Below are 26,119 nucleotides of genomic sequence, written 5' to 3'. Positions count from 1 at the left end.
GGTTACCTGTTCCTAGATTATAAAACTGAGAAGGTTACGGAAGTAAAGAAAGCAAGGTACAGAAATAAGAAGAGGTGGACAGAAGGAAATAGGAGTCGGGGACTCCTTGGACATAGTGGTGGTGTGGAGCTCTGTTTTATCTATATATCTGAACCACAGAGTCAACAAGAACCAGTGAAAGTATGAGATACAAACTGCAACAATCAATTTTGCCTGTCAAAGTTGCAGGTTGAGTGTTGAAACAGAAACTGGGGACACTGGTGGGGAGAAATTAACATTTGTGAAGTGATTGGTGTTGGAACACTGTATGTCTGAAACTCAACTATGTGTAACTTTGTAATTTAGTGTGACTTAATTTTAAAAAACATTATCTCATGCAATTTTTAAAGACCTAATGCAAATTTCAGTACATTGCCAAATCCACTCTTAAAATCAGCAATTCCACAATGCAGCTAACAATCTAGAACATTTCAAAAGTTATTTGGTATTAATGATTTCAGCATAATTATTAAATGTATATTATTCTAACTCAAATATTGGCAAAATCCAGTATTCTCAAATATGTCACTTGAAAGATTAATAAAGTAGGATGCAACTATGGTAGGTCACTTATTAGACTAATCTAGGCTTATATGGAAATAAAGATAAATTATTATCCATCAATGAAAATTATAGTGCCATAGGAGAAGATAATTGTAAGAGTATTAAACATACTATTTAAATATGACAAATGGAGATATGTAAATCTGAATCATCTATAAATATGATCATATACTTAACATGATCATTAATGCCAGATAAATTAGATGGTTTTCCTGTTCCTCAGAAATATTTTAGGCAGATAAGAAACTCATTAAATAGTGTTATTTATGTCATTTTTCTTCTTTCTAAGATTAGCTTTGGAGGGGTCCCCGAGCATAGAAAATCAATGGTGTTACCACGTAAAAACTTTAATGGCTGTCTTGAAAATCTCTATTATAATGAAGTAGATGTCATTGAATTATCCAAGAGAAAAAGCCCACAAATCCTCATCATGGTGAGAAAAATCTATATATGAGTTCAAGAGAAAAGGAAACACAATTTTTTTATTGATTTGCTTTTTAAAATATACTTCTTCTAGAAGCTGGGAAGGTACAAGTTATAAATAAATTTTTTGTTAATGTTTGGTTTCTGCTATGTATATAAAGACAAATTCATAATTTCATAACATTGTTAAATTATCATCATTGAAAGACGATAATGTACTGTCTATTTTCTTTTTTTTAGGTGAAGCACTTTTTGCTGTTTTATTTTACTTTTTTAAAAATTGAATCACTGTGAGATACAGCTACAAAGTTTTCATATTTGAGTTTCAGTCATACAATGATTGAACACCCATCCCTCCACTAGTGCACATTTTCGACCAGCAATGTCCTCAGTATCCCAAGCACACACATCCCAGACCTTCCCCTGCCTCTATGGCAGACAGTTTTCCCCATAATCTCTCTCTACTTTGGGGCATTATGGTTTTCAATATAGCTAATGAGAGGCTATCATGTTTGGTCCTTTATCTACTTTCAGTACACATCTCCCATCGCGTTCCATCTCTCCAACCACCATAGAATTAGTGATCCCTTCTCTATTCCGGCTACATTCTCCCCCATCTAATGAGGCAGGCTTCCAACTATGGAGCAATATTCATGACCCTAGTGTCCACTGTCCTTGGATATCAGATTCATATTCTGTTATTTTGTATTCCACAAATTAGTGCAGTCATTCTAAGCCTGTCTCTCTCTTTCTGACTCATTTCATTTAACATGATACTATCCATGATCATCCACATATAAGCACATTTCATGACTTCATTTCTCTTAACAGCTGCATAGTATTCCATTGTGTAGATGTACCAAAGTTTCTTTAACCTGTCATCTGTTCTCCTGCACTCAGGTTGTTTCCAGATCTGGCTATTATGAACATTGCTGCAATGAATATACATGTGCAGATGTCATTTCTACTGTGCTTTTTTGCACCCTCGAGATATATTCCCAGAAAGATGTTGAGGGGTCATATGGAAGCTCAATTTCTACTTTTTGAAGGAATACCCATATTGTTCTCCAAAAAGGTTGACCAGCCAACCTTCCCACCAACAATAAAAGAGAGTTCTTTTCTTGCACATCCGCGCCAGCACTGGTTGTTCTTGGTTCTTTTTGTTGTAATCCAGTCTTTGTGGTGTGAGATGATATCTATAGTTGTTTTGATTTGCATCTCCCTGATGATTAGTGATGTAGAGTATTTTTCATATGTCTTTTGGCCATTTGTACTTGTCTTGAGGGAGCTTCTGTTAATTTCTTCTCCCCATTTTTTGATGGAGTTGGAAGAGTTTTTCTTCTACAATTCAACTAGTGACTTGTATATTCTGGGTATTAAATACCTATTAGATGGGTATTGGGTAAATATTCTCTCTCATTCCTTGGGTTCTCTCTGTATTTTGGTCACTGTTTATTTTGAGGTGCAAAAACTTCTTAGTATAATGAAATTCCATTTGTTTATGTTTGTTTCCATCTGCTTGTTCAGTGGTGTTTTATCCTTAAAGAAGCTTTTAGCTTCATTGTTATGGACAGATCTGCCTACATTTTCCTCCAGGTACCTTATGGATTCGAGTCTGATATTGAAGTCTTTAATCCTCTTTAATATGACTTTTGTGCCTGGTGTTAGACAGAGGTCAGAGTTCCTATTTTTTGCAGATAGATATCCAGTTTTCCCAGCACCACTTGTTGAAGAGGCTTTCCTTGTTCCACTTCATATTTCTTGCTCCTTTATTAAAGATTAAGTGATCATATATTTGAGAGTCTGCCATCCTGACATTCATCTTTCAAACAACAAATGTTTTTAGATAATATTTCAGTTGTGCAGATAGAAAAAGAATCTGATGTTATTCCCAAGATATTAATTAACCTGTGTAAGGTTGCACAGAAAATGTGGAATTTCAAATCGAGGCTTTCTGACTGAATTGTGTGCTCTTCTAACTAACATTACTACATTGCTTGCTAAATCATTTTAGGCTTTGGAAGTTTAAAATAAAATAAACCCCAGTTATCTTTTGTTAGAAAACAGTATCCGAATTGCCTGGGAAAATGATAATTTTTATAATGTTTTTTAATTTTGTTAATGCTATGTTATAAATGAACACGTCATTTTATCATTGTGAAAAAATTAGCTAACCTATTTTTGTCATGCAATGTGGGGGACAAGGGTGAAGATTTTTGGGGATTAAATATCTCAATTTGCCATTCAGTTTGCAGTTGGATGTGTATTCCAAAACTACTTCCTGTGGTTTATGCTAGATTTTGTGTTGTTTGTAGCTCTGTTTCAAAATTTGTCTTGTACATACCCTGCGGTGAAAGACAAATTGTAGTGTGTTTTTATAATTACTGAAACAAAAACAAATTATAACTGTAGCTTTTGCTAGGATTTTCAGCCTCTGTTATTAGAATTTAGAAGATTTCTTTTTATCATTTAGTTTCTAAGAGAATTGCCCAGTCATTTAATAAGCCACATTAGCAAATTCTGAATGAATTAGATATCTGCTTTTGGTGTTGATGGTAAATTTTTAAAAGGGGTAAGTTTTGCTTTCCAGTTTTAAATAACAATATACAATTCACAATGGTCTTGATCATTTAAAGGGGCTCTGTAGCCCTTTAAATATTTAAACTAGTACAGCCTGGTTCTTTAATTTGATTTGCATTAAAAGGTAAGGTTGATTTGCTCGAGCGGGCCCAGTAACGTCTCCATTGGAGACTTTGTTGTTACTGTGTCTGGCATATCGAATACTCTCGGTAGCTTGCCGGGCTCTCCGAGAGGGGCGGAGGAATCGAACTCGGGTCGGCCATGTTGGCCGCTTGTAAGGCGAACGCCCTACCGCTGTGCTATCGCTCCAGCCCGTGCTATCGCTCCAGCCCATACCTTTTTACCTTTTAAAAGGTAAGGTAAAGGCCCTCCCGTTGATCGTCGATTTGCTCGAGCGGGCCCAGTAACATCTCCATTGGAGACTTTGTTGTTACTGTGTCTGGCATATCGAATACTCTCGGTTGCTTGCCGGGCTCTCCGAGAGGGGCGGAGGAATCGAACTCGGGTCGGCCATGTTGGCCGCTTGTAAGGCGAACGTGCTACCAGCATTAATTGCCCTTTATTACGTACTTGATTCTACACAAACACAAAATTTTCTTATTTGGATTTCAGGAATTGGTTTGGACCACACCTAGCTGTATTCAGGGCTTCCTCCTGGTGGTGCTCAGGAGACTATAGGTGTTAGCTACAGATGGAACCTCGTTGGCTGCTTGCAAGGCAAGTGCCCTATCTACTGTATTTTCTCTGGCCCTAAAGACAAAATACTTTTTATCTAAAAAAAATTTTAACTCTGAGCCCAGCAAGCTACTGAGAGTATCCTGCCCACACGACAAATCCTGGCAAGCTCCCCGTGGCATATTTAATATGCCAAAAACAGTACCAACAAGTCTCACAAGTTGTTGTGAGATGTTACTTGTGCCTGCTGGAGCAAATCAACGAACAACGAGAGGACAGTGCTACAGTGCTACAGTGCATGATAGCTTGACCTCTTCCTTTGCTATCTGTATGAGCTTGATATCTTTCTCTTGGTTATCTGCTATGGCCAGGACTTCCAGTACTATATTGAACAGGAATGGTGAGAGTGGGAAACCTTGCCTCGTGCTCGGTCTTTGAGGGAAGGCTTTTAGTTTCTCCCCATTGAAAACGATGCTTGCTGTGGGTTTGTGGTATATGGTTTTGACTATATTGAGGAAAGTTCCTTCAATGCCCATTTTTCTGGGAGGTTTTATCCCAAATGAGAGCTCTTTCTTGTCAAATGCTTTCTTTGCAGCTATTGATATGGTCACATGGTTTTTACCCTTTATTTTATTGATATGATGGATTACATTGATTCACTTGTGAATATTAAACCATCATTACATCCCTGGGATGAATCCTGCTTGGTCATAGTGTATGAATTTTTTTGGTGAATTGTTGGATTTTGTTTGTTGAGGATCTTTGTGTCTATGTTTATCAGGGATATTGGCCTGTGGTTCTCTTTCTTTGTGGTATCTCTGTCTGCTTTTGGTATCAGGGTGATGTTTGCTTCATAGAATCTGTTTGGAAGTGTTTATAATTGTACAATTTCCTTAAAAAGCTTTAAAATGATTGGGATTATGTACTCTTTAAAGATTTGGAAAAATTCACCAGTGAATACACCTGGGCCAGGACTTCTGTTTTTGGGGAGAAATTTTTTATTACCGTTTCAATTTCCTAGACGGTGATAGGTCCTTTTAGATAGTCCAGGTATATTGGTTCAGCCTCAGAAGGCTATAGGAATCCAGGAGTTTATCCATTTCCTCAAGGATTTCTTGTTTCATCGTATGAAGATTCTCAAAGTAATCTCTGATGATCCTTTGAATTTCTGTAGTTTCTGTTGTGATATCCCCTTTTCATTTCTGGTTCTATTTATTCGGTTTTTCTCTCTTCCTTTTTTGTGAGTCTTGCTACAGATTTATAGATCTTGTTTATTTTCTCAGAGAACCAGCTCTTATTTTCATTGATCTTTCGGATTGTTTTTTGGACATCCAACTCACTAATTTCTGCTCTAAGTTTTATTATTTCCTTACTCCTGCTTTGGGCTCCTTTTGTTGGTCATTCTTCAAGCTCTTAAGCTGTGAGGTTAGGTTACTTAGGTGGGTTCTCTCTTCCTTCCTGAGGAATCCTTGTAGAGCTATAAAATGTCCTCTTTATACACCTTTTTCTGTATCCTATAAGTTCTGGTAACTCGTGTCTACATTTTCCTTCATTTCCAGGAATCTTTTGATTTTCTCTTTGATTTTCTTTCTAAGCAACTCATTCTTCAGCAGTGAGCAGCTTAATTTCCAGGTGTTTGATTTTATTTTCTGTTTATGTGTTTTATTCCCTTATATTTTCAGTGCATTGTGGTCTTCGAAGATCACTGATTCAATCTCTGTCTTCTTAGTTTTATGGAGGTATGTTTTTTGGCCCAGCTTGTGGTCAGTCTTAGTCCTATGCACACTTGAAATGAACGTGTATTCAGCTTTTTGAGGATGAAGTGTCTTGTATATATCTACTAAGTGAGTTCCTTTCTTTTATTTATTCATCAAATAAAGCATGTCCTTGTTAAGATTGCGTCTAGCTGACTATCAAGAGGTGACAAATCAGTGTTGAAATCGCCACTAGTATTGTGTTACAATCTGTGTCTTCCTTCAAGTCTGTGAGTAGTTCTTTTAAGTATTTCACTGGTCCCTCATTAGGAGCATATACATTCGGGAGGTAAGTTGTTCCTGATGTGCAGATCTCTTGATCAATATGAAATGAACTTCTCTTTCTCTTGTGAACTTTCTTCAGTCTGAAATCAATGTGGTCTGATACCAAAATGGCCAGCCCAGCTTTTATGAGAGAGGTGTTTGCCTGAAGAATTGTTTCCAGCCATTGACTTTGAATCTGTGTTTGCTCTGACTGTTCAAATGTGTTTCTTGCAGACAGCAGAATATTGAGTTCAATTTTTGATCCATCCCTTGCCACTCTGTGTCTTTTAATTGGTGCATTTAGCCCATTGATGTTAAGAGAGATTATTATTATCATGGGGTATTGTATCATCATTCTGCTGAATTTTGGTTTATTTGAGGGGTTTGTCTTGTCTTGTTCATGCAACCATGGTTTAGAGTTTATGAAGTTCCTGAGTTGTGGTTTGTCTGTGAAACTGTGTGTTGTACCTTCCACTATGAATGAGTCTAGCTGGGTAAAGTATTTTTGGTGAGGAATTTATTTAATTGAGTTTTTTTCACTATATCCCATCACTGTCTTAAGTCAGCTGTACATCTTAAGGATGCACCTTTATAAGCAATTTCTTGCTTTGATCTTGCTGCATTCAGAATTTTATGTTTGTTTAAGGTGTTTGTCATTCTGATCAGGATGTGTCTTGGAATATTTTAATTTGGATTTCATTTAACTGGTATCCTTTGGGACTCCTGAATTTGATTGCATGTGCTCTTCAGCTCTGGGAACATCTTAGCAATGATGTCTTTGACAGTTTCTTTTTGATCAGGGTTTTCTTCCTGTCTCTGGGACTCTAATGATTTGTATGATATTCCTCTTGGCTTCATTCCGATTTTCTCTTCACAGTTGTTGGTTCATTATGAGACTCTTTTCCATTTTCTGCTGTTGTCTGGAGATTCTCTGCATCACCTTGAAACTCACTGATTCTGTTCCTTAGAACCTGTTACTCTGCTGTTAGGCCTTCCACTGAGTTTTTCAATTCACCTACCAGGTTTTTCAGATCTGTCATTTCTGTTTGTAATTTTGTTTTCATTTTCCACATTTCTGCTCTCAGATTCTCTTGTATTGTTTTGGCGGTGTGTTTAATTTAGCTCCCTAATCATCTTCAGTAGCTCCCTTCTAAGTTCCTCATCAGAGAGGTTGTCTAGTGCATTATTACTGATTTGATTTTCTGGACTAGTCTCTTCACTAACTAAGCTTGGTGGGCTTCTGCTTTGCTTTACCATTGTGACCTGTGCAGTTTAGACTTTCAAGCTTACTGTTACTATTGTGTTTTTGGTGTAATATTAATTGAGGTGGGGCTAATAAATTATTGGCCTAATGTGTTTTTGGTGTTTGGGCTGCCCTAGTGAAAGTTTAACATAAGAGGGTAATTTATGGTTCATATGTGATGTGGAGGGGAGAATATCTTGAGGTTGGATTTTTATTTGGATTTCATCTAGCTGGTATCCTTTGGGACATTCCCACCAAGCCTGCACCTGGGTTGGGGGAGATGAGCGAGTCCTTGAAAGTTGGCTGCTATTGCTATTTCTTTGTTGGTTTACTTTTACTTCTGATTTTTCTACCCACAAGTTTTGCTTTTCAACCAAGCCACATTAATACTAATCAAGTATTTGTCTTTCTATCTATATATATAAAAAAAAATTTTATGTAAATCATTAGTCTGATAGTCACACATATTAATGCATACACATGCCTCCACATTTTATACTGTTAGCAAGAATGAAATTGTTAAAGCTTATTTTTCATTTTGATTTTCTGACAGCAACATCTCACTTCAGTGATTTAATTCTATGTCAGAGTAGCTTTAAAACTTTCCATTATGAAAGTATAGTATTATGTATTTGGTCATTTCCTAGTGAGGGCATTTGCTTTATTCTTGCTTTTTGATTACTAAAAGCAGACATTTGTGGGGCCAGAGTGCTAGTACAGCAGGTAGGGCATTTGTCTTGCAGATGACTGACCCTGATTTGATCCTCAACACTGCATATGGTCCTCCCAAGCCCTGCCATGAGCACTGCTGGGTGTGATTGCAACTCCCACTTGCCAAATAAAAGAGAAGCATTTGCACATGTACATATATTTTTGCTTAGAATTTTCACTGATATAATTCCTGAATATAACATTTTAGTCAAATGTTTTATATAGTTTCAGAAATTATCAAATAGTTTTGGTGCTTTCCAAAAATTGTAACATGATACTTTCACTGAAATATGAGAGATACCTCTCTTCTCCTATAAGCTAACTCTTTTTTTATTTTCCATCTCTTAGTTCCTTGCCAGCTAAGTCAACTTGACTAATTTCTTACTGCTATTTCCTGCTTATGTGACTACAGGTAAATTAAAAAAACTCCAAATATTTGTTTTTTTAATTTCAATTTTTAATTTTTTTATTTGAATAACAGTTAGTTACAAAGTTGTTCCTCATTGGATTTCAGTCATACTATGTATCAACACCCATCTTTCTGTCCTCCACAAGTGTACATTTCCCACCACCAATGTCCCCAGGTTCCCTCCTATCTCTAAACCTCCCCTGCTCAACCAGCCTGCCTCTATGGCAGGAACTTTGTTCCTGTCTCTGTGTCTTTGGTCTATCTGTCTCTGTCTTTCTGTCTCTGCCAGTCTCTCTCTCTCTCTCTCTCTCTGTTTTTCTGTCTGTTTCTCTCTCTTTCTCTCTCTCTGTCTCTCTCTCTTTCGCTCTCTCTCTCATTTTGGGCATTGGTTTGCTATACAGGAACTGAGAGGTTATCATGTTTGTTCCTTTTCCCATTTTCAGCCAGCAGTCCTCATCCAGAGTGATCATTGTCATGGCGATCCCTTTATCCCATATGCCTTCTCTCCCAGCAATTGAGGCAGGCTTGCAACTATGGTCCAGTCTTCCTGGCCCTTAGTCTTTCACTATATTTTTTAATATTCCAAATATGAGTGCAATCATTTACTTTTCTTAAGTTTTTAAATTTTATTTTCATCAGGTTGTTCACATTAATTGATTACATTCAATATTTCAACACCAATCCCACCACCATTACACCTTCCCACCATCATTATTTCAAATTTTCCCACCACTACTCAAGCCTGCCTGCCACAGGCAGATGCTAGACAATTTATTTTCTATTGCTCATTATGAATATAATGAGAGGTCACACAGATGCTTTTGCAGCTGCATTCTCCTGGAATTCTAAAACTGTAAATAACTGGGATCTGGAGACATCTATATAGGGACTAAATCCATTCTGAGATTCATTTGTGAGTCTCTGGGTGAAGGCAGTTGGTATACTTAACTGGGTCCTGGAGACAGTTTATAAGCATGACAGCCAAGGAATACAGGAAGAGAGACGAGGAGGGACTGTCCGTCCCTTGTCACCATGTGACCTGTAATTTTCAGTCCCTGGTCCCATGTACGGGGGGTTTTATTTAAGAATTTCGTGCCCACCAGGGTTTCATTTGGAGTAAGCAGAGAGAAGGCACCTGCTCCATCTGAGATGCCTGAGTCAAATCTGCTCGGTATGGGATCCTGAGAAATCTTCGGCGAGCTACTGTCTTCTAATTGCTGAGTCTGAGTGTAATAATTTGATGTCTGTCTCTCTCCTTCTGACTCACTTCACTCAGCATGATACTGTTCATGTTCATCTATAGATAAGCGAAGTTTGTGACTTTGTTTTCCCTTATAGCTGCATAGTATTTCATTGTGTAGGTGTGCCATTGTTTCTTTATCCTGTCGTCTCTTCTTGGGCACTTGGGTTATTTCCAGTTTCTTGCTATTCTGAGTAGAGCTGTGAACATAGAAGTGCAGTTGGCATTTCTACTGTGTGCTTTTGGGCCCTTGGGATATATTCCCGGAAGTGGTATTGCTGGCATCATATGGAAGCTCTATTCTAGGTTTTTGAGGAGTACCCATATTGTTTTCCATAAAGGTTCGGACAGTTGGCATTCCCACCAACAGTGAATGAGAGTCCCTTTCTCCCTGCATCCACTTTGGCATTGGTCTTGGTCTTTTTGATGTGTGCCAGTCTCTGGCTTTCCATAGATTTGTATTTTATTTTCTTATCAATGTGAACATTGATTATTATGTCTTATTATTTTGAATACGTTTCTGTTTACTTTTATAAGAACTTTCATATTAATTTATAGTTTTATGTTAGTAAACAACATTTTATCATTTTTAGTTAAAACATTTTTTGTATTAATTTTGTTTTAAAGATTTTTATGGTGTGTTGGGTGCATAGATATTTTTGTTAGTCATCAGTTTATCTATGTACTTTCTTGTAGTTTTTTTCAGAATGTGACTAAAACTTTAGACAATGTATCTGGCCTCATGAATCTTCCTGTAACATCTTATAATGGTTTTATTGTTTTTAAAATCTAAATCTGTATCATTTTATGTGATACAAGCATTGATTTTAATTTTTATCTGATAAATTTCCATTTATTTATTTTCTAGAGCAGTGAACCAAATCTTTTCCTCTACATAGTTGAATCATCATAACTTTCACTCCATCCTGACCATATGTGAACATCTCCGATGCTTTTGTTGACTATTTTTGTTCCATTGAAATATCTATGTTAATACCAATACTCGAGCGGGCCCAGTAACGTCTCCATTGGAGACTTTGTTGTTACTGTGTCTGGCATATCGAATACTCTCGGTAGCTTGCCGGGCTCTCCGAGAGGGGCGGAGGAATCGAACTCGGGTCGGCCATGTTGGCCGCGTGTAAGGCGAACGCCCTACCCGCTGTGCTATCGCTCCAGAGCGATAGCACAGCGGGTAGGGCGTTCGCCTTACAAGCGACCAATACCAATACTACATTGACCTGATTATAGTGATTTCAAAATATGCTCTGGTGTCTAGAGTCTTGTTTTTCTTAACATAATATTTGTTGAGGATGAGGGGAAATTTGGGGACATATATGCTTCCCTGTGAAATTTATGACAACATATCCAATAGCAGGTAAAAGTTCTTATAACAAACTTAATTGGAATTGCATTCAGATTTTTCTCTTCAGACATTATGATTAAAGAGATTTGTTCATCGAGCAATGAAAATAATCTAGACTATAAAGTGTTGTTTTTTAAATAGAATTGTGAAAAATTAAGAGCATTCCCAACTGATGGGTTAAACTATTGGCCAGTAAAACCTCTGGGTGAAGGCCTGTGAGAACTTTTGAAGAGGTAAGTCTGCTTCTGGTTCATCTTGGCTAGCTGCACATTTTCCCTCAGATTTGCATAAATATTCCTCCCACTAAGAGTTGCTATCATCTGAGTGACAAGAATAGTTCCTGGATTTCAATTATACAACGATCAAATACCCATCCCTCCACCAGTGCCCGTTTTCCACCACCATGAAATCCAAGCACAAAAATTTGTAAGTCTACAACTGTACCTCATGGTGTTTCACTAATAAAAATTTTTTAAAAAGAAGGAAAGTGCAGAGTAAAAAAAAAAAAAAGAATAGAAGAATTCCTGGTACTCATGATCCTGTTTCACTGATGAAAACATGTAACATCTCAAGGGAGAAAAGCTCTCCTCTATTGTATCTTTTACTCAGCCCAAAAACTCAGGGAGAAAGTTGCTATAGATCCCTTTGCTAACACTGAGGAATGAAGTTGGAAATTTCCTAAAACATTGACCAAACTAGGTGCCAGAGGGAAAGTACCACAGACAGGTAAGGTGGTTGCCTTGCTGGTTACCTGACCAAACCAGGTTCAATCTCCAGCACCTCATGTAGTCCCCCAAACCGCACATGGAGTAATTCCCGAAGCAGAGCCAGGAGTAAGCCCTGAGCATGCTGGGTGTTGCCCTAAAATAACAACAACAAACAAACATTGACCAATCCAGAGTAGAATGGTATGAAGGATTGTAAATGATTCTGTTTGTCTACTTGGAGAGGACTAATATTTAAAATACGTGTTTGCTGAGATGTTTGCAAAAAAGATGAATCTTGGAAAACTGCTGCTACTGAAATGAAACTGTCACTCCTGTTCCTAACAGTGTCTTTTACTGTATCCACAGGGAAATGTGACTTTCTCCTGTGTGTATCCTCAGCCTGTGCCCATAACATTTTTGAGCCCCAGGAGTTACTTGGCTGTTCCAGGCACCCCAGGAAAGGATGAAGTGTCTCTTGCTTTACAGTTTCGGACATGGAACCGAGCAGGACATGTATTTACTAGCGGGTTTCATCATGGGTCTGGAGACCTCAGTCTTTCTCTAAATGATGGAAAACTTCAGCTGAGTCTCTTCCATCTTGTACATCCACTGAGGAGTGTCACAGCAGGTAAAAATGTGCTCCCTAATAGGTGTGTGTTCAAAAGGGAGTGTGGGCACTCTCATCACGTACATTAGGTGGCGATGAGCCACTTCCCCACCCCTACCTCTGACAGCGGCCAACAAACACATGAAGGAGGGAACGGGGCCGCCAAGCTGGTTGGTGATCAGTTGCCATTTATTTCAATCTCTGTCCCGCCATTTATTTCGTTCTCCCCACGTGCCTATTCCAATCTAACTGAGTGCTCCATTCCAGTCTCAAGCTGCCCTTCTTTCCTGTCTCCTTCTTTCCCCTGTTAGTCTCCTGGCACTGGTCTCAGTGCCTTAGTCAAGAGTCCAGCCTCCAAAGGTTGGGGATACCAATCACACCTAGGTGAGATAGCACAATCAACATATGTAAAGCCCTTCCTTCAGGAAGCTCTTCTAAGACAAAGATCTCCTCCTGCTAGGAGATCAGCTCAAGGATGTGTTTCTCCTTTCCTTAGTCCATATACATTTAAACATTTAAACAGTTATCTTAAATTTATGTCTTAAGGATATTAGTCATTTTGTATAGACACAGTAAGAAATATATTAATCTTAAAAGATGGATCTCCTGGGGACATCTCGCTATCGATCCCAGACTACAGTCTTCAGGCCATATTAGTCTGTCCTGAGGGTTTTAACTGCAGGGTCCTTGTCCAGTCACTTCTTTTTGGGTCATGACAGAATTCCTTCACAATCGTGCTTTTAAATTATAAGTTTTATGGCACTGATATACTCTGTCCTGTTTTGAAACCAGGGTTGCTTACAGCTTGCCCTGGGTCCATCCAGTCCCTTCATCAGGACCCTGCTTTGGGGTGCTAGGAACGAAAGGCAACAAGGGCTTACGTTGAGTTAAATATTACAGATGTCTGGGAGTAAATGTTATTTGGACTCAATTATCTCCCAAGTTACAAAAGCACAGAATTAACTGTCTTCCTGTGTCAACACAAAAAGGACATTGCTGTAAAGTAAACCATGCAAAGGACATAAGGGAAAGAGAAAAACAATATTTCACTTACAAATACAAAATCCAGAGTCCTTAGCAGGATCTGACCTTCCAAGTCACAGGGTTTAATTTGGGGATATAGGTGATTAACAGATAGGGAAGCAGAGCACAGAGAAGAAGTTAAAGATTAACATAGAGGAATGGGAGTGCCTCGAGAGCACTGTGATGGGCGTAACTCAAAAAACCTAAACTCCTTGGCCAAGGGAGAAAGGATGAACCAATGTTATCCTACAAATAGGCATTTGATCTCTGACTGAGCCAAGGTTGGCATCTGTAAAATTAACAAACAATTGAATCCATTAACATTTATAATCACACCAAAAGAAGCTAAATTTTTTTTACCTGTGGTTTACATAACATTATGATGGAAGTTTAGCACAATTATTTTAAAAGTTCAGAAAATAATTTTATTTATAAGGTGAATGATAGTTGTGATATCTTTAAAATAATGAAATGCCTTAGCTTAATCCTTGTTAGTTTTGAGAAGACACATTTTTAGCTGTCTTGTGGAATTATACACACATATATTTTAAACAGTTTCAAGTCATAATTTTCCTCTCTCTTGTCATAGCTGGGCTGGAGAGAGTAGGATATTTGCCTTGCACTCGGCCAACCGGGGTTCAATTCCTCCATCCCTCTCAGAGAGTTCGGCAAGCTACCGAGAGTATACCGCCCACACGGCAATGCCTGGAAAGCTAGCCATGGTGAATTTGATATGCCAAACACAGTAACAACAAGTCTCACAATGGAGACGTTACTGGTGCCCACTCGAGCAAATTGATGAACAACCGAAGATAGTGCTTCAGTGCTACAGTGCTTGTCAGAGCTGCTATTGCCCTTTGGGGGGCTGCTGGTTTTGGATGTATTTTTGTACCTATGGGTGGATATTTGACTATTTTCCAAGGAGAATCCATTTGTGTGTAGAATAACTTCTAAAGTTATGACATTATTGAACTTTGGGGATTATCTTGCATTTTAAAGTCCATTAATATGTAAATCTAGGCACACTCATGACATGTTATTTCACAAATGTTAAATGTGAAAGTAATATATTACGTGACCATTGTCATGGGTTTTATATTTAAATAGTAGAATTAAATTTTTTTTTATATATGGAAAAATCTGATAATGTGAAGTTCCTTTTAGACCCTAGGAATGGAATTGAGTTGACTGAGATTCACTAAGTTAAATCTTGGTTTGTGTAAATTCGAAATCCTCATGCAATATGATCTGAATACGATAGATTTTACTGGTTCTCATGGGTACACAACACCTATTCTCTCATTACATATCATATTAATGGAATTTTCTGAAAGGTGAGAGTGGAGCTTTGCAGAAATGTTTTATTGTTCCAATTTTTAAGCATTTAAACTTCAACATTTGTTATTTTTTTATGAAAGAACCAAGGACAAATTTTTATTGATACTTGCTGATTACCTTTGCAGTTAAGTACATTTAAAGAAAATTTACAAAAAATAACAGCAGCACTTTTTCTTAAACCTCCAGGGTATTTTTTCTCAACCCATATTTTCTCCCAATCCTTACAATCTCCTTCCCTCTGATAAGCACAGTTTGTGTCAAAGTGCATCAGTTTGTATATTTTTTAATTTTATGATTTTTATGTTAAAAAACATGATTTACAAAGTTATTGATAGTTGAGTGGCTTGTCCATTCATTTTATTTAATCATTGTATCACTGTATCAGTCATCCAGTTGTTCATCGATTTACTCAAGCGGGCACCAGTAACACCTCCATTCATCCTAGGCCTGAGATTTTAGCAGCCTCTCCTTACTCGTCTTTCCCAACGTATTGGAGGCTCTTTCAGGGTCAGGGGAATGAGATCCATTATTGTTACTGTTTTTGGCATATCGAATACTCCATGGCTAGATTGCCAGGCTCTGCTGTGTGGGCGGGAATCTCTCAGTAGTTTGCCGGGCTCGCCAAGAGGCATACATATATATATATATATATATATATATATATATATATATATGTATATATATATATTTCTCTATGATTTGTTGCCTACTGTCTGAACCCAATCAAATATAGTGTGGTAATTATGGAAAATGTCTAGGAGTATGTTCACTCGGCTGTGAAGCTCGGCCCAAGCATGTGGAAAGTGACCTGGAGCGTGGTGGTGGTTGGGTCATGGAGGTCGACTGCTGGGGCTGAGTCCCTTATTTCTTTTATAAGTTTTATTATTCGTTTTGCCTTTCTTCTGATGTACTCCCATCTTCAGTAGTGACTTTCACTGTCTTTAATTTTTTGTTTGCTTTTTGGGCCACAAACTGTGCCAGGGATCAAACCCAGGTCAGCCACATGCAAGATAAACACCTTTTCTGTCGTACTATTACTCCAGGCCACTTTAATGGATGTAGTTAGATGTAGTTATTATGCTGCAGATATGCTTTACAAATGTTTCTTCCAGTCTGACAATTTAGCTATCTTTCTTAAAGGTGGTAAAGCATTACTTAATCACTTAACTTCCCGTTAGTCGTTGATTTACTCGAGCGGGCGCCAGTAACGTCTGCATTTGTCTTCACTCCCATTCCTTCCCATTCCAGTTGTCACATGACGTACTCAAGGGTGGCACTGAAGAGTTTCGGTGAAATGGTATCACCCTGCCGAACCCCTCTCTTGACGTCAATGTTCACCTTCCTCTAGAATTGTGAGATCCTGGTAGTGAATCCACAATACAGCTCATCCTGCTGTATTGACTTTGAACGCCCTGTTTGGCTAGGGCCTCGAGGACTGCTTCTGTCTCTACAGAATCAAAGGCCTTCTTTAAATTGATGAATGTGAGAAAGAGTTAAACTCCCGAGAAACCTCAGTGAGCTTGGTTATCATGTGGATATGGTTGATTGTGCTAAATCCTTTTAGAAAACCAGCTTGTTCACATGGTTGTCCTTCATCTAGTGTTCCGCCAATCCTATTCAGGATAACTCAAGTGAACAGCTTGTAGATGACAGACAACAGGCAGATTAGGTGATAGTTGCCAATATTGTGGATGTCTTCCTTCTTGTACAGTAGTACAGTCCTGCTGTTTTTCCATTGCGATGGAAACTTGCATTCACACAGGTAGCGTGTGAAGAGCCGAGCCAGTGTATTGATGAGTACTGAGAGCAGGTTCTTCAGGTGTTCAGGACTGACCTTGTCTGGACCAGGTGCTGTTCACTTTTTTACCAACGAAATAACATGTTGGATTTCGGAAGGGAGAACGTTGGGAACGACATATCCATCCTGCTGAATTTGGTATGTGGGCAGGTGGATGTGGCTATCAAAGAGATCCGAGCAGAAGTCCTGGATAATCTTCTCCATTGGCCTTCTGGAAGATGTGATAGATCCATCAGGATGTTGGAGGGCAGTCATCTTGGTCTTGTAGTTGGCGAAAGACAGACAGGCATTGTGAATGCTTTTCCTGCCTTCTGCCACATCTGCCAGCACTGCTGCTCTTCTCTCTTTGAGGTCTTCCTTTATCGATTCTCTGCACTACTTTGCGAGCTTGGATGTTTGCTTGCGGTTGCCTGAGGCTTGTGCCAAGCCACATTGAAGATTGAGCTCGAGAGATTTTGAAGACAGGCGTCTTTTTGTGACTATCTCTCTCTTGGCATTCCTCGCACGATCATGCAGGTGCTGAACCAGTCAATCATATTCCTTGTCAATGTTGTCAATGATGGCATCTTCCCATATTTCTGCAATAGTGCCAAAGAGCTCCCTGTTGGTGGTCGTTCTGGGAGTTCTCTTCTTAAACTTTGTAGCTTTTTCTCCCTCATCTGTGAAGTAGAATTTTGCACGAAGGAGACGGTGGATCGATCCTGTTTGGAATTTTGGGACAATAGTGACATTAGTCAGGCAAAACCATCGATTGAATATGATGTGGTCAGTTTCTTGTGGAACTGTGCACTAGGAGACTCCCATGTCCAACGTTTAGATTTAGCCTTTTGGAATTGTGAGTTATCATGGATGGTCTTGGTCAACATGATGAACTCGGACTGTCTCTCACCCTGTTCGTTTCATTCAAGGCCATGGGTCCTGATGTGGAGTTTTTTGGCTGATCTTCTCGGTCCTATCTTGGCATTAAAATCCCCAACAATGATCTTTTAGAAGGTGTGGTCTTCTTTATAGGACTTCTCCAGCTCCATGTAGAACTTCTCAATTTCTCCTTCATCATAATTGGATGTTGGTGCGTAGACAACAAAGATAGATACTGCTGGCAGTGAGCCACATCTGTTCATGTGTAATTTTCCAATTTGGGTTCTTGGGCATTCTAATGAATCAATGTTTATGGCCAAGTTCATATTGACAAGGACACCAACACCACCAACACCTCTTTCGTCCATGTTCTGAGGAATAGTTCTTCCCCAGTGTCGAAAACGGCGTGATGTGACTGATGCCTTCTTGTCTCGGTCAGACCAATGATGTCATACTTGATCTTTCGTGCTTACACCATCAGGTCCTCAATGGATGCATCCGATGCCGGCGTACGTGCATTGAAGCTACAGTCATTTTTGTCCTTTGTTTTGGCAGCCTAGGTCGGCCCCGAGATTTTATGAGGCTCTCCTTCCTCATCCTTTTTAACGCTACCCTATTGGTGGCTCTTTCAGGGTCAGGAGAATGAGACCCATTATATTACTGATAGAGGAGTTGAATTTTGTAAGTTTGGTTTTGAGACCACACTCAGCAGTGTTCAGGGCTTACTCCTGGTTCTGTGTTCAGGGATCAATCCTGGCAGGCCTCAGGGGATTATAAGGTTTGTTGGGTATCAAATCTTGATTGTCTGCATATAAGCCAATTACCCTCCCCACTGTACTATTGCGTCATCTCCAAAGAACTAACTTCAAACTTTTCCATTCCTGTAAATCTGTAAATGTGTCAGGAAGCATAAAATTAAGATTTAATGACTTGAAAAAATAGTTACAACTGCATTGTCAACAGGATTCGTGATCTTTTGGGTTATACTAGGAACATTTCTTAGATCTCAAGCCCATGTTGGAATCAGAAATCAGAAATCAAGGAAAAATCAAAAAGGTGGTTTGAAGAACAGTGGAAGAACATGGATTTACTTGGTTAATTGGACAATAAACACTGTATGTAGTATTAAGATAGAAATGGCTTTCAGACAGTCTACTGAAAATATATGATCATATTTTACTTGGGGATAACAGTTTTACTAGAAACAAATTCTTACAGGTTGACTTTTAACTCGATAGGTTTGTAAACAGCCCATATCATTTTCAGGTTATTAGTTGACAAACATACCAATGAAACTGCTAGACTATTATTACTATTATTATCTAATCATCCAGGGTCTGCCCCAATGAGGTTAACTAATAACCTGAACATAAACTCAGATTAGATAATAATATTTTTAATTAAATGAATGAATAAAGTTATTTTCTGTTTTTTTTTTGAAACTAGCAAAGTTTATTGGAAAGTAGAAGAGAAAGGAAAAGTAACTCCCCGTGTGGAGAAGAACTTACTATAGGACAAAGTTCGAGGTGTTTCTTTTGTGACTCATTTCCCCTGATTGACCAAGTCCTAAGCCCTCTTAATTGAAGCAAGCATCTCTGTGCATTGCTGAGTACCAGTGACCATCTGTGCTTCTAATGGAGTCCAGGAGCATGGGAAGAAGGGAATGTAGTCATTGCCTTTGGCTTAATTTTTGCAATTGAAATATGAATGGACGTAGCTTATGCCACATCTGAATAGAAGCTCCAGTTGCCATATCAAGTGTTGTGTTTCCCCATGAGAGAGAGAGGGCCTTGTTTCCTCCAAGGTTGATTAACTCTTACAGCACAAAGGACGGAGATTTGCATGGTTTGGGGCCACTGTGAGAAACTAACCTTAATTATTTGTTGAAATGTGGGATTGTTTGCCTCCAAGAAGCTAACAAAAAAAGTCTGGATGAGTGGTTTGGGCCACTACTCTTTACTGGTTTATTTATGACTGATGCAACATTCACTTTTCATTTACTCTAAGTTCCTTCGTCATGGGACAGTTGGTGGCAATGTCTAAACTAATCCAGACTAAACTTCATGATCATTTTCCAGTCTATCACTTTGAGAAAAAACATTATGTCATAAACATAATTAACATAAAATGACTTCTTTTGGATAAACTGACATTAGTTTTTTAAAAATAATACTAATTGGCAGAGTACACTGGCATTTGGAAAATATAGAAAATATAAAAAGTCAAAATAAAAAATAAGCATATTTTGTTAATCCAAAAATTTAGTTTAATATTTAAGAGCCTCTCCTTCAGATTTAACTCTATTTTTATAAATGTTTAAGTATGAACACACTAAAAATATATATATGTACAAGTGTATGTATACTCACATATAACTAGGTACATTGTTTTGAAATACTTTACATCTTGTTCAACAAATTTTTATGTTTTATTATAATTTAGATTACTTCTTTTCAAAAATTGATAAGATATTCTTCCAAATAATCTTTAAGATTATTACAGGGAGTAACAGTACACAAAATTAAGGAAAATTATATTTCTAACATAAAAGTTTATAAAATATCTTATGTTACAAACTCTCCAGATATTAGTGAAGTGGATTGAAATAAATACAAGATTGAAATAAGCCCTATGTCCTGTCACTGTAAATAGTTCATTTTATGATTGTTTAGGACGAATCATGAAAATTCCATTTTTGTGAGGCCCTTGGCGTAGTCTCTTTCACCTAGATCTGCCTGAGATGTGGAATTTCACACTTTTTCTGGATTTCCTCATTCTGGGGAAATGGCTCACACATCCTTCCTTGAATGTATTCTTACCTTTTCCCCCTCTCTAGTGAGAGAGAAAAACATGACTCTATATTTCTCTCTATTTCTTTCTCCATCTCTCTATCTCTCCCTCCCTTCACGTCTCTCTAAAGTTTTTCAATATTTTGCTTTTCCAAAAAAAAGGCTGTTCCACATACTCGTGAAATAATTGGACTCTCTATTCTTGTACCTCTTTGCCCCTTCATTATTTCATTTCTTCTTTATCTGTAATTTTCACATTTTTAAAAACAGGGTGGGGGTTGTTAATAGCCACACCCAATTGTGCTCCAGGCTTACTCCTGGCTCTGTGGATGCTGTCTGGCTGGACTCAGGGGAACAATTTGAGGTGCTGAGGATGTAACCCGGGGCCAACCATGTGCAAGGAAAGCAGTCTATCCACTGTACTATCTCTCCAGTCACATGTCTGTAATTTTCAAAGTAACTGAATGATAGTATCAAGAAATGAGCCTTTTTTACTGCCATACAAGAAATGACAGCAGATAGTGACTGCCAAATGCTACAGTCTTGGCAGAGGGCATGCAGACTATAATACTGCAAGTTGAACATTGTAAATTAGGTTATAAAATATATAAGTAAATGATAGATTATATTTGCCTAGATATGAGAACCCTCTAATCACCAAATTCATTGATCAACCTGTCATTAAACCAGCATGGACTGTACCCTCCTCCTAGCTAACAATGGTCAATCTATGAATCGAAGTGCATTGCCTAATTGCATAATGTGCACCTCTTTCCCCACAATCTCGCATCTAGCGTTTCTTACTCTCTCTCTCCAAGAGACTCCATCCCTCCTCCAGATTGTGATTTCTTTTGTCCAAGCAGCTAAATGTGCTGCACAGACTTTGGGTGAGCTCACTGTGCTTTTGCAAGATGATCCAAGATGTGCATTATATTTTCAAGCATGTGTCCTGTTTAGAGGCAAAATCTGAAGAGTTTATAGGAATTTATTTTAACTTATTTTTTTTACTTTCAGGTTCTGCACTAAATGATGGCCAGTGGCATTCTGTGTCCATATCTACTAGAGGGAGTCACCTGAGTATGACAGTAGATGATAATGCAACTTCCATAGCACATTCCCTACATGGGCAGATTCATTTTGGTGACACATACTATTTGGGAGGTAAGTGAAAGGAACAGGTAATCGGCTTATTTTAAGACAACAAACATTCTTTGTGGGGTTGGGGCTGGATCACACCCAGCTGTGCTCAGGGTTTGCTCCTGGTTCTGTGCTCAGGGATCACTCCTGGAGGGTTCAGGGACCACAATATGGGAATGCATGGGATTGAACCTGCCTCTAACACGTGCAAGGCAAGCACCCTACCCACTGTACTATTGCTTTGGCTCCAAGACAACAAATATTTTAAAATGAAAGTTAAAAATGATTATTTTTCAATTATGCTATGGTCAGTGGCAATCTTGAGGGGACAAAGTTGAAAAAATCATGACCCAAAGTGGATATTTACTAGGTGGCCTTGTTTAAATATGCACAAAGAAAGAAATTTGACACTAGTGTTTTGCAATACCTTTATATCACTATTATCTGGAAAGCTTCCAAAAGGTTGGTGCCTGCCTCTGTTTCACAAGCTGCTAATGTCTCAGGTCATGAGGTCTGGACAACAGGTTCCTTACTGTTTTCTAGATCATTCTCTGTGCAGACAGCTTTGGAAGGCATTGTTCTCCTCTCTAGTCTTGACTGCTTTTCTGTAAGTTCCTAAAGCCAATCCTCTCCAGATGCTCTGTGTTAATCATGCTGCCATATGTCAGGATTATTCTCCTTTTCTCTGTTGGTTCTTCTTCTACCTGTAGCTTGATGACTCAGTAGTGCGGCCCCTGAGCATCATGACAGCAATAGTAGCACCTAGAAGCCCATAAGAGGTAGCCAGGTACCCCACCTTGTCCTCCTGAGCCAGGATCTGCAACTCGCCAAGAAGTACTTCTTAGCCACTCTCGACAGAGGTCACTTTTGCATAGCATATCAATAGTTGTAGGTAGCAGCTATAAACAGTGATCCCTTTGCTTGGTGATGAGATTTACCAAAACCCCAGCAGGGCCTCTCTACCCTAAGCATAGTAAATGGATGGAGCATGGAAAATTCACCTCCTCAGTGCATTTTAATTGCGATTTGGGGCCAAATTCAACCATGCTCAGGGTTTACGCCCAGCTCTGTGCTCAGGATTCAGTACTAGCAGTACTTGGAGGACCATATGTAGTGCCAGATATCTAACCAGTTGTCCACCTGCATGGCATCTTACCCCTTGTATTACTCTCATTCTGGCCCAACAGTGAATCTTTTGTTAACACTGATTTTAAGTGCTGTGCTTTACAATACTGTTACTAGTAGGGTTTTATGGCTATAATGTGTCAACATCACACTCTCCACTATAATGCCTACTTCCCTCCCCACTGTTGTCTCAGATGTCTCTTCATCTTAACTCCCCACCCATCCCAGTTCAGCCTACCACTTCTCAGGTTCTGTTGCCTTTGGGCAATTGTTATTCTCTTACTATGTGTCTCTTTCTATGGCTCATATGAGAGAGATTGTTCTGTACCTTTTCTTCAACCTCTGGATAACTTCATTCAACATAATACAACCCCCACCCATCCACTAGGCAATAAACAGCTTGGTTTTCTCTATTCTTATAGCCCAGAATTCCATTATATTTATATCCCATTATTTCCTTATCCAATCATCTCTTGATTGATTCCAGTGGGATCACCTTAGCCAGAGTGTTGTTGTGGAATGAAGATTTTGAAGGTGATACTCCCATACATAGGAACATTGAAGTAAAGAATTACATGTCCTCTGGAGGCTTAGATATGCCATAAAAGATATATTTCTCATTGTCTTGAAAGACTCCTTAATATATTTTGTTTGTGTTTTGTAATTATTTATTTTTAAAATAAGTTTAGAATCAAGGTGAAGATAGAGTGATTAATTGACAGCCTCACCAGAAAGTATAGTATCTTCCCTAGGAATTGACAACAGGCACATAAAACATGACTCCTAAGATTCTTGAAGCAGCATTCACTAGGAGGGGCAGGTTGGTACCAGCAACCAGCAACCTTGATTTCTTGGTCCTCTCACATGCTAACTGTGGTTCATTTCTGGCCCGGATTATTTACTAAAATTTTATGCTTATGCTTCATAAGTGTAAATCTGTAAGTATAAATCTTATAGTTTAAAAGATTTTACAGCTTCTTCACTTAATCACTTAATCACTTAATCCCCGTTATTCATCGATTTACTCGAGCGGGTGCCAGTAACGTCTCCATTCATCCCGGTTGCATGCTAGCGTAGCCCAGTGGTATCTGTTCGTTCTAGGAACATGCAGAGCCTCAAACCGATCATTCAGGGTCTTGACGAAGAAGTCTGACCATCTTGTAGGTGGGCGTCCATGTGATCTTTTGATGTCCCATGGAATTAAATCAGTAATGGCTCTAGTCCAGCGGTTGTCTGTAAACCTTATTACGTGTCCAGCCCATCTGATTTTTGATGTCTTGGCAAATGAGACAGTGTCCCTGATTCTTGAGCGTTGACGAAGATCAGAACTCCGGATTCTATCTCTCATTTGATACAGCTTCTTAGAGGAACAAATTCCTTCAAAATGAAATAATTTATCCAATAATTATAATTTAAATGGAAAGAAATTTAAATAAATAAAATAAATAAGTCAAATGCTTGATATAATATTGAATGATGCAAAATAAAGTACTTTCTAAAATTTTTAACGATTTAAAACTGTTTCAAAGTATTTAAACAAATTTCAAAATCTTTAAAATTTAAACATTCTTTATATTTAATGAAATGTATAGCTAGAGAAGGAAATTTTCATAAATATTCAAAGACTACTCTCCACACGCTTGGACAAGCCTCCCGCATGAAAGAACTGGCAGAGGAACCCAGGTGTGTGGGACCTGGGGCTGAGACCTCCAGGCCTGCTGGATCGGGACTGGTCCTCCTCCAACCAGATTCCCTAGCTAGAGAGTTACACCCACCAATTGCCCCCGGTGCCCAAGTAATCCCATCAATGGCCAAGATCCAGAGACTATAAAGCCAAGCTCCCGGAAGAGAACAACACAGAGTCTCCTTCCCCTGCACCTGACTGTCCTCACCAGGGCCCCTGAAAGTGGACAGGTTGAGTTTCCCTTCCCACCCCAAGCAGAGCCCCAACAGCTGAGGACCACTGGAACCCAACCACAGCCATGCTTAAGACCACTTTCCACACACTCAGATGAGCCTCATTCATGAAAGAACTGCAGAGGAACCCAGGTATGCGGGACCTGGGCCTGAGACCTCCAAGCCTGCTCGGATTGGGACTGGGCCTCCTCCACCCAGATCCCCCATCTTCCAGTAGCTTGGCAGTCACACCCACAAACTGCCCCTGGGGATGTGAAATATCATTAACGGTGACGATCCAGAGACTATAAATCCAAGTTCCTTGAAGCGACCTCTAGTTTTCACTCTAAGGAGAACCTGGCAGGCTACCAAGAGAATCCTGCCCATGTGGCAGAGTCTGGCAAGCTCCCTGTGGTATATCTGATATGCCAAAACCCAGTAACAATGATGGGTTTCATTTCCCTGACCCTGAAAGAGCCTCCAATGAGGCACTTGCTAAAATCTCAGGGCTAGGACAAATGGAGACATTACTGATGCCTGCTTGAGGAAATTGATGAACAATGGGATGGCAGTGATACAGTGATTCAAAGCTTTGTGATATCAATCAGTTATTACTATGAAAAAAGAGTCACTGCCACTGTCCTCCCGTTGTTCATCAATTTGCTTGAGCGGGCCCAGTAACATCTCCATTGGAAATTTTGTTGCTACTGTGTTTGGCATATCCAATACCTCACGGGTAGCTCGCCAGGCTTTGCCGTGCCAGCAAGATACTCTAGGTAGCTTGTCGGGCTCTCTGAGAGGGGCGGAGGAATTGAACTCGGGTCAGCCATCTTGGCTGCGTGCAAGGCAAACGCCCTACCGCTGTGCTATCACTCCAGCCCGATGAAAAAAGAGTATATCTTTAACTTTTCTGGGGCTGGAGCAATAGCAGGTAGGGCATTTGCCTTGCTTGCAGCCAACAAGGGTTCGATTCCAAGCATCCTATTTGGTCCCCTGAGCACCACCAGGAGTAATTCCTGAGTTCAGAGCCAGGAGTAACCCCTGAGCATCGCTGGGTGTGACCAAAAAAGAAAATAAATAAATAAATACTAATCTTTCCTAAATAATATACATAGGCACATTCTATCATCTACAAAATCAAGTGACAGTACTTTTGATAGTATACATCATGACAATGCTTCACTTCCGCCCTCAGATTCTCATTTTTGTAGATATTGCCTTGCATCTTTTTTTAAAACTGATCTTTGTTATACTCTTCTTTGTAATCCCAATTTTCAAAGGCAGTTAAAATTGTCTTGGCTTATTTTTAAATATATAATCAGTAAGATAATACTGTAAGTTTTATGACTTTTTGAGATCTAGCTTAGTAAACATGAAGAGCTAAAGTTAACTCATTCTCACTTTGATTATGATTTTTATTTATAATCTTGATTATCTCTTCTGTCTCTTTCTGAAATCCAATAGTTGGTGCTCAGATTTCTTTTTTTAACAGTGAAAAGTGCTGTGAGTATTCTTGTACAACTTCCAAGAGTCATCTTGCCATTGTATTTTTACTTTTCCCTTATACATCAATTGT

General features: G+C 38.9%; 1 protein-coding gene across 2 annotated transcripts in view; it reads left to right on the top strand.

The window, feature by feature from the left end:
* The window catches only part of LOC130035380 (contactin-associated protein-like 3), a 197,020-nt gene that overhangs the window by 71,235 nt on the left and 99,666 nt on the right, over window positions 1–26,119 (top strand). For both annotated transcript variants that reach the window (XM_056127055.1, XM_056127054.1), the window contains exons 6-8: window positions 893–1,036; window positions 12,339–12,600; window positions 21,400–21,546. In XM_056127055.1, coding sequence (XP_055983030.1) covers window positions 893–1,036; window positions 12,339–12,600; window positions 21,400–21,546 — 553 coding nt within the window. The remainder of the gene's footprint in view (window positions 1–892; window positions 1,037–12,338; window positions 12,601–21,399; window positions 21,547–26,119) is intronic.

Source organism: Sorex fumeus, unplaced genomic scaffold (genome assembly GCF_029834395.1).
Source record: "Sorex fumeus unplaced genomic scaffold, SorFum_2.1 ptg000063l, whole genome shotgun sequence".
In the NCBI taxonomy this organism is placed as follows: domain Eukaryota; kingdom Metazoa; phylum Chordata; class Mammalia; order Eulipotyphla; family Soricidae; genus Sorex; species Sorex fumeus.
The sequence above is the reverse complement of the archived record's forward strand: the minus strand, read 5'-3'. Positions and strand labels throughout refer to the sequence as shown.